The sequence below is a fragment of the Schistocerca gregaria genome, chromosome 1 (genome assembly GCF_023897955.1).
Source record: "Schistocerca gregaria isolate iqSchGreg1 chromosome 1, iqSchGreg1.2, whole genome shotgun sequence".
Classification (NCBI taxonomy): domain Eukaryota; kingdom Metazoa; phylum Arthropoda; class Insecta; order Orthoptera; family Acrididae; genus Schistocerca; species Schistocerca gregaria.
Genome location: NC_064920.1, coordinates 746,787,302 through 746,803,453, shown reverse-complemented (window position 1 = coordinate 746,803,453; position 16,152 = coordinate 746,787,302). Strand labels below are relative to the sequence as shown.

At 44.4% G+C, this 16,152-nt stretch overlaps 1 protein-coding gene across 1 annotated transcript in view; it reads right to left on the bottom strand.

Moving 5' to 3' along the window:
- LOC126272559 (chymotrypsin-1-like) overlaps window positions 1-12,942 on the bottom strand; it is a 31,246-nt gene extending 18,304 nt beyond the window's left edge. Inside the window, exon 1 of the mRNA XM_049975517.1 lies at window positions 12,939-12,942. Within this exon, the coding sequence (XP_049831474.1) occupies window positions 12,939-12,942 (4 nt within the window). The remainder of the gene's footprint in view (window positions 1-12,938) is intronic.
- Between the last annotated feature and the right edge of the window lie 3,210 nt (window positions 12,943-16,152).

Sequence of the window (16,152 nt, the reverse complement as noted above, 5' to 3'; positions counted from 1 at the left end):
CTATTTACAATTTGTACAGAAACCAGATGGCAGTGTTAAAAGTCGAGAGGTACGAAACGCAAACAGTTATTGACAAGATGTTATTCAATCTGTATACTGAGCAAGCAATAATGGAAAAAAAAATTTGGGAGTAGGGATTAAAATCCATGGAGAAGAAATAAAAACTTCGAGGTTTGCTGACGACATTGTAATTCTGTTAGAGACAGCATAGGACTTGCAAGATAAATTGAACGGAAGGTACAGTGTCTTGAAAGGAGGATATAAGATAAACATCAACAAGAGCAAAACGAGGATAATGGAATGTAGTCGAATTAAGTCGGGTGATGCTGAGGGAATTACGCTCCTAGAAATGGAAAAAAGAACACATTGACACCGGTGTGTCAGACCCACCATACTTGCTCCGGACACTGCGAGAGGGCTGTACAAGCAATGATCACACGCACGGCACAGCGGACACACCAGGAACCGCGGTGTTGGCCGTCGAATGGCGCTAGCTGCGCAGCATTTGTGCACCGCCGCCGTTAGTGTCAGCCAGTTTGCCGTGGCATACGGAGCTCCATCGCAGTCTTTAACACTGGTAGCATGCCGCGACAGCGTGGACGTGAACCGTATGTGCAGTTGACGGACTTTGAGCGAGGGCGTATAGTGGGCATGCGGGAGGCCGGGTGGACGTACCGCCGAATTGCTCAACACGTGGGGCGTGAGGTCTCCACAGTACATCGATGTTGTCGCCAGTGGTCGGCGGAAGGTGCACGTGCCCGTCGACCTGGGACCGGACCGCAGCGACGCACGGATGCACGCCAAGACCGTAGGATCCTACGCAGTGCCGTAGGGGACCGCACCGCCACTTCCCAGCAAATTAGGGACACTGTTGCTCCTGGGGTATCGGCGAGGACCATTCGCAACCGTCTCCATGAAGCTGGGCTACGGTCCCGCACACCGTTAGGCCGTCTTCCGCTCACGCCCCAACATCGTAGAGCCCGCCTCCAGCGGTGTCGCGACAGGCGTGAATGGAGGGACGAATGGAGACGTGTCGTCTTCAGCGATGAGAGTCGCTTCTGCCTTGGTGCCAATGATGGTCGTATGCATGTTTGGCGCCGTGCAGGTGAGCGCCACAATCAGGACTGCATACGACCGAGGCACACAGGGCCAACACCCGGCATCATGGTGTGGGGAGCGATCTCCTACACTGGCCGTACACCTCTGGTGATCGTCGAAGGGCACTGAATAGTGCACGGTACACCCAAACCGTCATCGAACCCATCGTTCTACCATTCCTAGACCGGCAAGGTAACTTGCTATTCCAACAGGACAATGCACGTCCGCATGTATCCCGTGCCACCCAACGTGCTCTAGAAGGTGTAAGTCAACTACCCTGGCCAGCAACATCTCCGGATCTGTCCCCCATTGAGCATGTTTGGGACTGGATGAAGCGTCGTCTCACGCGGTCTGCACGTCCAGCACGAACGCTGGTCCAACTGAGGCGCCAGGTGGAAATGGCATGGCAAGCCGTTCCACAGGACTACATCCAGCATCTCTACGATCGTCTCCATGGGAGAATAGCAGCCTGCATTGCTGCAAAAGGTGGACATACACTGTACTAGTGCCGACATTGTGCATGCTCTGTTGCCTGTGTCTATGTGCCTGTGGTTCTGTCAGTGTGATTATGTGATGTATCTGACCCCAGGAATGTGTCAATAAAGTTTCCCCTTCCTGGGACAATGATTTCACGGTGTTCTTATTTCAATTTTCAAGAGTGTAGATTAGGAAATGAGACACTTAAAGTAGTAAAGGAGTTTTGCTATTTGGGGAGCAAAATAACTGATGATGGTCCAAGTAGAGAGGATATAAAATGTAGGCTGGCAATGGTAAGGAAAGCGTTTCTGAAGAAGAGAAATTTGTAACATCGAGTATAGATTTAAGTGTCAGTAAATAGTTTCTGAAAGTATTTGTATGGAGTATAGCCATGTATGCAAGTGAAACATGGACGATAAATGGTTTGGACAAGAAGAGAATAGAAGCTCTCGATATGTGGTGCTACAGAAGAATGCTGAAGATTAGATGGGTAGATCACGTAACTAATAGAATTGGGGAGGAGAGAAATTTGTGGCACAACCTCATTAGAAGAAAAGATTGGTTGGTAGGACACGTTATGAGGTATCAAGGGAAGCGCGGAGGGTAAAAATCGCAGAGGGAGACCAAAGCATGAATACAATAAACATATTCAGACGGATTTAAGTTGCGATAGTTACTGGGAGATGAAGAAGCTTGTATAGGATAGAGTAGCATGGAGAGCTGCATAAAATCAGTCTTTGGACTGAAGACCACAACAACAACAACAACAACAACAACAGCTACTGGACGTTTTTAAAGTTTCTAGTGTTTTACAGATGGGGGATGCACACGTGCAACTTACAGTCATCTTTCGGACTATGTAGAGGCTAGAATCATTGTCATTAAGCACATAGCAGGGTCAGGCCAACAAATCACACCGATAGTTGGCTAGTAGTGCAACGGCGGAAGATGAACTCAGGACAACAGTGTGGTGAGAAGAATAGGTACGTGTGTTTGTGGAAGGTCTACATCCCGAGAACGTCGTGGGATTGTTCCACTGTCTCTTATAAGTAGGCAGACAAAAGCAGCAGTAATTTGGGAAGATGTTACGAAGTTAATGTGACGACGAACCATTGGAAGCAGATTAGTGTAAGCTGAGTTCCCGAGTTGTTGCGTTTCGCTTACCGCGGACACTATACCACAGACAACAGGCAGTTGTTTAATGTAGTACCGCATCGACACTGTAGATGACGTGTGAAATGTCACATGAATCAGCGATTCTCGAGACGCGTACCTCTCCAACTCCTGGAATCATGTGGCCATTATGCTCTGGAAAATGACAACAGGACTGGTAGATGTTGGCTTATCCCTAATGACCAGGTATTAAATGGCATATTTCAGCATGATAATGCAGTACTCTACACTTTGTTTCGCACCACGAACCCACTGAGAAATATAAGGATCACAGGCTGGTTCGTCATCTCCCCTGATTTGTCAGACACACAGAATGACAGGTGCCGGGGGAAGACGTAACTTTCATACCACCTACCAGCAACTTTGCGATCCGAGACCATGTGTTTCCGGCTGACAATAAATTGCTCAAGATGACCTTCAGAGGGTTTCTTCTTCCCCATCTAAAAGAATAAAAGACTATTTTTGTGCCCAGGACCAGGGACACTTTGATTACTCATCAAAGAAGTTATCCCTAAACCACAGAATAGGCGGAAGAGAGACTGGGGAATGTGGGCTTAGTATTAGGAATGATGGAGAGAAAAAATATAAGTTCTGAAATAAATTTCAGCTAGTAATATCGAAAACACCGTTCAGAAAGCACAAGACGAGGAGGTACACCAGGGAATGACCGTGAGACATGAGATAACTGCAGCCAGATTACTCGGTGATCACACAGAGTTTCCGAAACAATATATAATATTGTGAGGTACACGCAGGAGAAGATATACACTAGGATCATAATTGATTAATGACGAAGAGTAGAGAATTTTAAGAGAATCGTACAGAACCATCAAAGTGGGGAGAAATGAGAGGCCGAAATACTGTGAACGATGAGACATATATGAAGGTTTCTGCGTCTGTAAATACTGCAATAATGAACACCGTAGTAGGCAGTTCAGTCGAAGAGAATCGACGTTACAAAACAGGGCACTCACAGAAGTTGTATAAATATATACACAAGAAATATTACAGCGAATAAGAACTTCAATTGATCGTCGAAAGAAGAAAGATCCGGAGTGCGGCAATATACTTAATTTAGGAATGAAAGATAAAAAGATATGATCTGCGGAGTAACCAGGGAAGAGTGACTGCAAGGAAATAAATAGAAATGGAACAGGAATAAGCGTCGAAAGAAGCTTCTCAGCGTAGAGAAAAGTCAAAATAGCCTTCGGTGAAATTAAAAGCAACGGACTCTACATTAGGAGTTCAATGGAAAATCCACTCTAGAAAATAAAGGTGTGAACGAACAGGTTGAAAGAGTACACTGCAGATCTCTACCTGAGGAAGATACTCCCTGATAACGTGATAAAAGTAAATATGGGGACAAATATGGAACACCGAAGTGGACACATTATTGCAGTGGAAGTTTAACTGAGCTTCGGAGGACTAGCGATGAAATAAGCGAGAAGATAGAGATAACATTTTTTCGGAATTATTAAAATCACTTGGGGAAGTGTTAACTGAATACCTAATTGGTTTGGAGACATACTAGCGCACTTTCGAAAAAAATACATCCCCACAATCCCGAAGAAAGCAAGTGCAGATAAGTGTGAGAATTATAGCACGATCAGCCTGACATCTCATTCATCCGAGTTGCAGACAATACAGAAGAATTTAAAATAAAACTGAACATCGTGTTAAAGACAGTCAGTTTGGCTTTGGAGAAAGTAAAGATAACGAACAGGCTGTTCCGACATTGAAAATAGTTATAATATGTTCTAAATTGTGAGAACAATAGCTGCAGGAAAAGACGGATAAATACATAGCATGTATATCGAGCAAGAGGTGGAACTGAGAATGGGAGATCCAGCATGATTACAAACAGTGTAAGGGAGGGGTGCAGCCTTTCGCTCCTATTATTCAGTGTATACTGAGTTGACAAAGGTCATGAGATATCTCTTAATACCTCGTCGGACCTCTTTTTGCCGGTGCTAGGCAGCAACTGGGTGTGCCCTGGACTAAACGTTATTGGAAGTCCCATGCAAAAATATTGAGCCTTACTCCATCTATAGCCGTTCATAATTACGAAAGCATTCCTATTGCAATACTCAGTGCACGATCTGACTCTCGACTGTGTCCCATAAACGCTCGTTGGGATACATGCCGGGCAATCTTGGTGGCCAAAATATTCGAATTGTCCAGAATGTTCTTCATCAATCGAAACAATTGTGGCTGAATGACATAGCACACTGACATCCATAAAAATTCCATCGGCATTCGGAAACATGAAGCCAATAAATGTCTCCAGATCGTCTTCAGATAGCCGAACATAATCATTTACAATCAATGATCGGTTGAGTTTGACCATGTAAATCAGTCCATTCCATGCAAGCGTAGCTCTCATTATTATGGAGCTGCCACCAACTAGCACAGTGCGTTGTTCACAACTTGGTTTCATTGCATCTCGCGGTCTGGCTACACTAGAACCCTACCACCCGCTGCTACCAACTGAAATCGGCACTCATCTGATCATGCCACGGGTTCCCACTTGTCCCGGGTCCAAGGGATATGGTCACAGGCCCAGGAGAGGCGCTGCAGACCATATCATGCTGTTAGCAAAGACACCCGCATCGGTCGCCTGCTGCTGTACCCCATTAACGCCAAATGTAGACGTACTATCCTAATGATTACGTTCGCAGTATGTCGCAAATAGCTTTCTGAGCTTATTCCACGCAGTGGTGCTTGTCAGCACTAACAACTCTACACAAACGCCGGTCCGTAACTGGAGGCCGTCGGCCACTGTATTGTCCGTTGTGAGAGGTAATGTCTGATATGTGCTATTTTCGGCACAATTTTGACACTGTGGTCTCAAAATAGTCTCTAAAAATTTCCGAAGTGGAATGTCCCATTCACCTAACTCCTACTAAGAATTCAAGTTCCAAGTCTGTTAATTCCGGTCGTCCAGTTATAATCACGTCGGAAACCTTTCCACACGAATGACCTGAGTACAAATGACATCTATGCCAGTGTACTGCGGGGTGTTCAGAAAGTCTGTCCGCAGTGCCGTATGATTGTCAGCCGCGCATGGCGTATGATTGTTCGCCTGCCTGGGTTACTTCCCTTCAAGTGGACTCTCCCAACATTCCACTTTTTCGTTTACCTCAGCCAGCGTCAGTAGTGTCGTTGGTCTGTGTCGTTATAACGTTGACGTGAACGTTTAAGTGTAGTTCCTTTGCTAGTCTGTTTCGTTTTTGTCACTGTTAAAATCCTAACCATTGAAGAACGCGTGTTTTTAGTTGAAAAAGTGTTCAAAGCTGGCGGTAAATACGCTGTTTCAGTTCGTCAAACGTTTAATTCAGTTTTCCTGGAGACAACACTCCCATATCGCGATAATGTTTGAGATCTGATTTACAAATTTCGAAGTTCGGGTTCAGTGGCAGATGGTCATTCTAGCGATTTGTCTGAGGATAAACTACTCGATATTTCTGATAAAATGTCCATGAGTCCGAACAAGTGAGTAAGAAAACTCGCCCACGAAGTCGATGTTAGTGTCGGAGCGGCCCACACAGCTGTGGGGAAAAAATTAGAACTTTTCCTATAAAAAGTGACAGTCGTGCAAGAACTCAAAAATACTGATAATGGCAAGAAGCTGCATTATTGTCAATGTTTCAAAAATTTCGTTCAACAAAATGGAAGGGATATTCTCAATGGAACGTTTTTCACTGATGAGGCGTGGTTTCATTTATCCGGGGACATGAACTCGCAAAATTCTCGTACGTGAACTACTGCAAATCGATTGTGTATTCATGAGGAATCATTTCATTCTGTGTAAATAGGAGTTTGAATTGCAATTTCTAAACGTCTAATTATGGATTCCACATTTTGCAACGAAACAATAAAGGCACAACGATATTGCAGTCATATTCTGTACCCATTCATAGAAGAACTTGTCTTAAGTGAAATACTGAACGGTTATTTTCAACAAGATGGTGCAAAAGCGCATACTGCTCGCGTTTCAATGTCAATGTTTGCTGAAGTTTTTGCTGATCGCATAATTTCACACGACTTTGGCCTCCACGAACGCCTGACCTACCACCAACTAACTTTTTTTTCTGGGGTGCAGCGAAAGCAAGTGTCAATAAAAACCGTCCTAAATCCATCGATGAATTGAAAACTGCAATATCCACTTTCACTGCTTCTGTCACAGAAGAAATGTTACAGCCTTGTGGTTGGAAACATGATTAGACGAACTGAACTGAGTATTCAACAACAGGGGGGACACTTTCAACATTTAATGTGAAAATTTGTAAGTAAAATTGAATACTCACTAAATGAATAACTTGTATTTCACTGAGTTTCATTTCGGCATATTCACTGTGGCATACGGTACGCGTGGCTAACAATCATAAGGCACTGCGGAGAGACTTTTTTAACACCACGTACCTTGTGTACGCGATACTACCGCCATTTGTATATGTGCATGCTGGTGTGCCATCAGAGTTCCCGCAGTCACTACCAGCTGTGAGCTGAAGTCATACCCGATGGCTTCCCAAATGCCTTGGGTAACACCGCTTTGCATTTCAAAAACGTACTTCACAACCTATTCGCTGACAAAGGTCAAAGGCCATCCTGCTAATTCAGAACTGCGGTTCATAGCTGAACCCAATGCGACGACATTCATTAGCAGTGCACACTTCCCGGTTATGGTACAACTCAAATCGGAACCGTTTGCGCTGCGTTTTTAACGTCGGCCTACTACGAGTCGACAAGCAACTCGGTAACCTGGTTGCAGCTAGTCTCCGGCTAATGGTGTAGATGACACGGAATATTGCAAGAGTGTATCACTTGTTCTCGGATGGCGTGGGCGGCTGTGAAGGGGTTACTATGTGCCTGGTGTGGAATACGACCATTCTGATGGTCACACGTGTTCAAGCATAACCTTGACAAAGAGTGTGCTCGCTGTTACATTCCCATGCTGTCCAACATCGGGCCACTGTCACACGCGAATGAACCACGTATCTGGATATTACACTACTCGACCAGTCGGTCATACGTAGGCCCACAACGAGGCCCTTTTCAGGGCCTGATAACACTGTATCACAAGAGTATGCGGCATCTGCGCGTCCTTCGTTGTGATTTCTTAAGATCAGTTGCTGTTCACGCCTCATACGTCTCACCATGCCCAATAACAACACTGAACACGATCAACACTAATGCACAACGGTGGGCGTTCTACCTATCACAGAAAATTACAACTTAAACCATTTACTTACCCTCCAATGGTGTTTTCACGTGTGGAGTTACATTTGCATCGGAGCTTGCTTTATGTGTCTTTCACTTTTGTTAACTAGTGTTATCATTCTACAGCCCACGTGTAGAAAAACACCCGTACGCTTCGTATATGTACGTCGCTTTAGTATTTCTGTGCACTTTAACATAAGATCCTGATGACTCTAACTTCGTATCCGCAAGCCTACGTTAAATATTTAAATTGAAAATTAAGCCTGTGAAATTTTGATGTGAGAGCTCTTTTGGCTTTTAAACTAAAGCAAACCTTCCCTATCGGCATGACGAGTCCAGACCACACCCGAGTTCCGCGACATCTGCAACACTCCAACGCCTTGGGTTCACTGTCATCGATCATCCTCCATGAAGTACCGACATGGCGCAATCCGATTTTCATCTGTTTCCAAACTTTAAAGAATACCTTCGAGGACTCCGCGTTCATAGTTATGATGCAGTGCAAGCAGAGGTGAGACTGTGGCTCCGCACTGATGGTTTCTACAAACTGGTATATCGTTGCGATAATGTATTCGTTGCCAGGGTGACTATGTTGAGTAAAAATATGTAGACATAAGGAATAATGATGTAGAATGTTAACAAAATTAGTTTAATTAAAAATCTTTAAGAGCATTCACTTAAAAATTTCTGAGGTATTAATTTTCTGCACGCTTTTGTATGATTTTGAAAATGGTGGCGTTCAAGCGAGTCAACGGTGTCAGTGATTTCAATTTTATGACGACTATGTCACCTGAATTCGTATTCACGTTGACGGTGGACGATACTTAAATATGCGCAGGTACAGAAAGTTGTGTGGCGTACACTAAGGTGACAAAAGTCCTGATATAGCTATGAACATGTACAGAAGCGGGTACTATTAAGTACAAGATGTATATAACATCTGTGCATTGGCGGAGATGTCATATGTACTCACGCGATTCATGTGAAAAGGTTTCCGACGTCATTTTGGCCACACGACGGGAATTAAGACACACTGAAAACAGAATGGTAGTTGGAGCTCGACGCATGCGGCATTAAATTTCAGAAATCGTTACGGAATTCAGTATTCCGAGGTCAAAAGTGTCAAGAGTGTGCCATGAATATCAAATTTCAGGCACCAGGAACAACATAATGGCCAACGTTCTACACTTAACGACCGAGAGGCTCGGTGTTTGTGTAGAGCCGCCAGTGCTACCAAACCAGCAGCACAGCGTGAAACAACCGTAAAAGTTCGAGGTACAACGAATCTATCCGTCAGGACAGTACGGCTACATTGGCCGTTAATGGGCTATGGGAGCATACTACCGACTCGAGTACCCCTGCTAATTGCACGACATCGCCTGCGGCGCCTCTGCTGGACACGTAACCATATCGGTTGGATACTAGACGACTGGAAAAACATTGCATTGTAGGTGAATCCCTATTTCAGCTAGTAATATCTGATGGTAGTATTCGAGTGTGATTCAAACCACACGAATGTGTGAACCTAAGTTTTCAACAAGGCACTTTGCAAGCTGCTGAAGGCTTCTTAATGGAATGGACTGGACCTCTCGTCCAACGGAACCGATCAGTGACTGTAAATGGTAGTGTAAAGCTAGTTGGAGACCAATTGCAGCTATTCCTGGATTTCAAGTTCCCAAACAACGATGGAAATTTTATGGATGGCAGTGGGCCATGTCATCGGTTAGAAGGACATTCTGAACAATTCGAGAGAATGATATGGGCATCCAGATCATCCGATATATATCCCATCAAAAATTTATGGAAGATAATCTAGAGGTTGGTGAACAATCCCTGCACTGCCAATACTTTCGCAATTGGGGATGGTCATAGAGGCAGCGTGGCCAGGTATTTCTGATGGGAACTTCCAGCGTCTTGTTGCGTCCATGCAACGTCGAGTTGCTGCGCTGAACTGATGACTTTTGAACACTATTAAGGTAAAGACATTGTTTGTTCTCTATAAACATCTTTCTTTTGCTAACTATGCCTATCAGTAGCTAGTGACTTCAGCTGGCTGGCAGTATTGGCGCTCACTGTATTGCAGTAGTTCGAGTAACGAAGATTTTTGTGAGGTAAGTTATTTATGAAAGGTATAGGTTATTGTTAGTCAGAGCCATTCTTTTGTTGAGATTATTGAAACTCAGATCGCGTTGCGCTAAAAATATTGTGTGTCAGTTCAAATGGCTCTAAGCACTATGGGACTTAACTTCTGATGTCATCAGTCCCCTAGAAGTTACAACTACTTAAACCTAACTAACCTAAGGACATGACACACATCCATGCCCAAGGCAGGATTCGCACCTGCAACCGTAACAGTCGCGCGGTTCCAGACTGTAGCTCCTACAACCGCTCGGCCACACCGGCCGGCATCAGTTTAGTGTTGATCAGAATATGTAAAGAGAGAAGTGTCTGAGTACGTTCAGTTCTGTTCAGCTGTTTGAAAATCAAATAACGTAAGGGGTTTACCAGCACAGTAATTCATTAATTTTTCTAAGGGGGTAATTCAGCTAAAATAAGGATGCGTATTGCCTCAATTTAATACGACACGTGATAATTGTTATGAGCGAAATCGTCAATCGCAGAAAGAATAAAGGAAATAAGGACAGATGCAGTCCCCATTGAATAATTTTCAGAAGCTGAAAACAATGAACCACAGGAGTTTGCGGCATTTCTGCCTCTTTTACAGCAATCCCTTAATATCCTTCAAGCCTCATATACACCACCAGGCCTGGTAATGTGGTGCCTGCCCACTCGTGTAATATAGGGTGCCTAGGATGCTGCTTTCTTGGATAGCTAAACAACAATTCAAGCAGTTCACAATACTGTTTTTTCATTACACTAAAGTAGATTGACAATACTTAGCTTTGGGTTGCAAGCATTTGGCGAATGCAAATAATCAATGTCCTTCGCTATATACAATGCCCATGCAAATTTATATCTCAAGTTCAATTGGATAATTGCCTGCCGGTGTGGCCAAGCGGTTCTAGAAGCTTCAGTCTGGAACCACGCGACCGCGATCCTGCCTCGGGCATGGATGTGTGTGATGTCCTTAGGTTAGTTAGGTTTAAGTAGTTCTAAGTTCTAGGGGACTGATGACCTCAGATATTAAGTCCCATAGTGCTAAGAGCCATTTGAACCATTTTTTTTTTTGTTTTGGTCACAATTCATCACAATTCATGGCTCTTCCAATGCTTCTCTTCTAGTGCGCGGTTTCTAGTGTCTCTCTTCTAGTACGGGTCTGCTAGTGCAGCAGCGGCTATGCGGCGTGTCGCTTTTATTCCCTTAGTGTATTTACCACTCCTGTCTAGGTGACGTCCTAATCAGCGTACAAGTGGCTGACCTCTTCTCACAGCCCTCTCTGTTGTATTGTTCTCGATGTTCGTGCCAGCGCTTGTCGTTACGCCGGAACATCAAATAACACTAAACACCGTAGCAGCGGACTCAGCCTCAATGAACATCAAAATATTAAACTGTTATTATTACCACCTCCGTCACATCATCTCCATCGCGTTTCAACCCATCTCAAATGATCTAAGATTCTTCTCTCTGTCGCTACCTGCTACTCTGTGCTCTTCCATACATACCTTTACAGATATCAGACAAGTGTAGCATTACATCACATTTCAGTTACCGAGTTCCCAACTTTCTCTATTCCCTCCAAATTCAGTTCTACTAGGACGTCAATGTAAATGAGAAATTATTTAGTATCAGCAGCAGTACATTAAACATTTCTCGTGTGTGCTTTTGTGGCGCTTACCAACGTTCTTAATTGTGATTATGCTAGCTAATCACCTGTTGCTGCCCGTCAAATACATTTTTCTGCTGACTTGTATAAGGGGTAGTCAAATGAAAACGAGACAGACCGAAAAAAGTAAGTAAACAGTTTATTATTTCAAAATTATAATCGCCGTAACTGTTAATTTATTTCTCCCACTGTGAGTTAAACCGGTCATTGCCTGCATGGAAAAAGTTTACAGTTGCCTATGGAACAATAATTGAACCGAGCTTGCTCCAAGTTTCCGTATGCAGGATGTGTAAGGGCTTCCCAGCGAAACTCCTGCAGGGTACTCTAAGCACCTTTAGCAATAGGTGGGCGAAAGATTACTTTTGAAACAATTAACAGTTTACCTACTTTTCCTCATCTGTCTCGTTTTCATTTTAGTGCTCCTTATACTATTTACGTTCCTCGCTACAATCATCCTCTTAGTGTCTGAACCCTCTTTTTATGCATTCTGTAAGAGCATAATCCTGACAATACCATGTTTCTCACGCTCGGATGTCAATTACTGGGGACCGGTATTTTAACCATTCGCGCGTCACGCGACCGGCGTGTTGCTGTTATTACTATGCACAGAAAGTCGTGATGCCTTGTGAAACCAGCAAAGGCAGCTGAGTTTCCACAGCCAACCATTTTTACAGCCAGATGTACAGTCATAATACAGCAGCCCATCACTCAACGCAGTCATTTACTAACACATTCAGAACCATATTGCCTCGTTCGCACCCTCGAAATGTAAACAAACAATAGTAACTCAAAAAATTGTGGAACCATCACAGGCTCAGTAGCGCCTTTGACAGTGACTTACAACCACTCGAAAAGTAGTCGGATGTTACCCCGGAAATATCAGTCATTCAAATTTTATCTCCATCGTTCAGACACTGATGAAATTTCAATTAACTTGAACAATGGAAATACTAAATAGGGCCACTGGGCACCATACAAGTTAATAATAAAGGAAATTTAAAAAAATCTACCTTACGAATAATCCTAACTAGAGAGCTTACAGATTTTTTGTATTACAACATTACTACTACATCTTTCAGCTGTTGCCATCATCGGAGCCCAACTTAAAACTTGAATAAAAAATTTCAGCGTCAATTTCAGAAAGACCTTATTCTGAAGCAGGAAGTGATCCATTAAACTCACTTACCCATGGCCGTCCCTCTCAAGAAGATACAAATTATCAAGAATCTCTTCATTTTGTTCAAAACCTCTCTCTGACAATACATCTGCTGTCTTCCCCTTTTATATATATAAAGAATTTCGGTGTCTCCCACGGCAACCTTATCTTCTGCTTAACTTCACAGATTCCTGATAATGTATCACTTGTACACTCCGTAAATCATTTCAGCATTTATTTGCCATAGTTTATCTAGAAAATATCTACTGATTACTCTGCCTTCCACTTTTATACTACTCGTTAAAAATTAATATGCACACAAGACTTCAATATCTCCCTTCTTCCTATATGCAAACTTCCTTGTAGCCGTTATTTTCTCGCAAGCATGCAGCTCTACTTTATGACTTAAAGAAGACAAATCCTCTTGGGTAAAATATGATGGAAATAAAATAGTCCCCCATTAGTATGTTGGGGCGAGGACTAATCAAAATGATGTTACCAGAAAAAGCTGGTGCTCTGAGGATCGGATTGTGTAACTCCGCCGGCCGCTGTGGCCGAGCGGTTCTAGACGCTACAGTCTGGAACCGAGAGTTCGCTGCGGTCGCAGGCGCGAATCCTGCCTCAGGTATGGATGTGTGTGATGTCCTTAGATTAGTGAGGTTTAAGTAGTTCTACGTTCTGTGGAACTGCTGCCCTCAGACGTTGGTTTAATTCATTAATCGGGTATATAGTGCATAGAATTTAAAAAGTGAAATGTATAGGTGGAAGATACATGTAATGTAATGTAATGTAAGAAATAGACTTCTGGTGAGGTGGATACAGAGCTATAAATACGCTATCAAATGTAATGTAGATGTTGCTCTGTTATTGAATAAGAAACCAGCAATGCGTGCAAGCTATCGTGAACAGCGTAGTGAACACATTGTGGTAGCCTGGACAGAAGAAGCAAGGCAGTAGTGCGATTTTATGCCTACTAGCTACTGATACTATAAAAATAATATTTCATGAGATAAATGGAATTCATCATATACACTCCTGGAAATTGAAATAAGAACACCGTGAATTCATTGTCCCAGGGAGAGGAAACTTTATTGACACATTCTTGGGGTCAGATACATCACATGATCACATTGACAGAACCACAGGCACATAGACACAGGCAACAGAGCATGCACAATGTCGGCACTAGTACAGTGTATATCCACCTTTCGCAGCAATGCAGGCTGCTATTCTCCCATGGAGACGATCGTAGAGATGCTGGATGTAGTCCTGTGGAACGGCTTGCCATGCCATTTCCACCTGGCGCCTCAGTTGGACCAGCGTTCGTGCTGGACGTGCAGACCACGTGAGACGACGCTTCATCCAGTCCCAAACATGCTCAATGGGGGACAGATACGGAGATGTTGCTGGCCAGGGTAGTTGACTTACACCTTCTAGAGCACGTTGGGAGGCACGGGACACATGCGGATGTGCATTGTCCTGTTGGAACAGCAAGTTCCCTTGCCGGTCTAGGAATGGTAGAACGATGGGTTCGATGACGGTTTGGATGTACCGTGCACTATTCAGTGTCCCCTCGACGATCACCAGAGGTGTACGGCCGGTGTAGGAGATCGCTCCCCACACCATGATGCCGGGTGTTGGTCCTGTGTGCCTCGGTCGTATGCAGTCCTGATTGTGGCGCTTACCTGCACGGCGCCAAACACGCATACGACCATCATTGGCACCAAGGCAGAAGCGACTCTCTTCGCTGAAGACGATACGTCTCCATTCGTCCCTCCATTCACGCCTGTCGCGACACCACTGGAGGCGGGCTGCACGATGTTGGGGCGTGAGCGGAAGACGGCCTAACGGTGTGCGGGACCGTAGCCCAGCTTCATGGAGACGGTTGCGAATGGTCCTCGCCGATACCCCAGGAGCAACAGTGTCCCTAATTTGCTGGGAAGTGGCGGTGCGGTCCCCTACGGCACTTCGTAGGATCCTACGGTCTTGGCGTGCATCCGTGCGTCGCTGCGGTCTGGTCCCAGGTCGACGGGCACGTGCACCTTCCGCCGACCACTGGCGACAACATCGATGTACTGTGGAGACCTCACGCCCCACGTGTTGAGCAATTCGGCGGTACGTCCACCCGGCCTCCCGCATGCCCACTATACGCCCTCGCTCAAAGTCGGTCAACTGCACATACGGTTCACGTCCACGCTGTCGCGGCAAGCTACCAGTGTTAAAGACTGCGATGGAGCTCCGTATGCCACAGCAAACTGGCTGACACTGACGGGGGCGGTGCACAAATGCTGCGCAGCTAGCGCCATTCGACGGCCAACACCGCGGTTCCTGGTGTGTCCGCTGTGCCGTGCGTGTGATCATTGCTTCTACAGCCCTCTCGCAGTGTCCGGAGCAAGTATGGTGGGTCTGACACACCGGTGTCAATGTGTTTTTTTTTTTTTCATTTCCAGGAGTGTAGTTAAGGGAGCCGAAAAATTATGTAGAAAGTTCGAATGCAGTAATTTTGTAAGTCCACGTCACCAGTTTTGTAGAGGCCTCGTCGCTACTGCTGTGATGTTACAGTAGGCCGAATTTACGAGTTCGTGAAATTCTTCTGGTGCAGTACACCTCTGAGACAATTTCTCCCTACCAGTCTTTTATTGTATTTTTATTATTTTTAAGGGACCAAACTGCAGAGGTCATCGGTCCCTAGACTTACACACTACTTAAACTAGCTTATGCTAAGAACAACACACAGACCCATGCACGGGAGGGGCCGCGCAATCCATGACATGGCACCTCTAACAGTGTCGCCAGTCCGCGTGGCAGAATCGAAGGTTCTACAACACTCCAACAAATTAGTAACAAAGGCACACGAATTGAAAAAGGTTTACGTGTCTTTGTGACTTGTTGAATAATGAAGCCTGCAACACTGCATGTAATATAACATAACCGTTTGAAACAACTGTCTTTTCACTTTGTAATCTCCGCTCTCTTCCGTAATTCTCACTTTCCAGACTTTTATGAAGATTTTCTAGTTTACTTAGCTGGAGTTGGTTTCAGTTCTTCTTGTCTAGGGGTCTGGTTGTTGAAGCTTAAAATGTCGGATTTTAGGTATTTACAGATCCATTGCATTAAATAATTTTAAGGATTATTGTTGCATAACTTTTGTTTTTACGTAAATATATTTTCTCACATTTTGGTATGTATACAGTGTTTCGATTTTCACATTAACAAAGCCGAAATTACTTTTTTCGCATAGAAT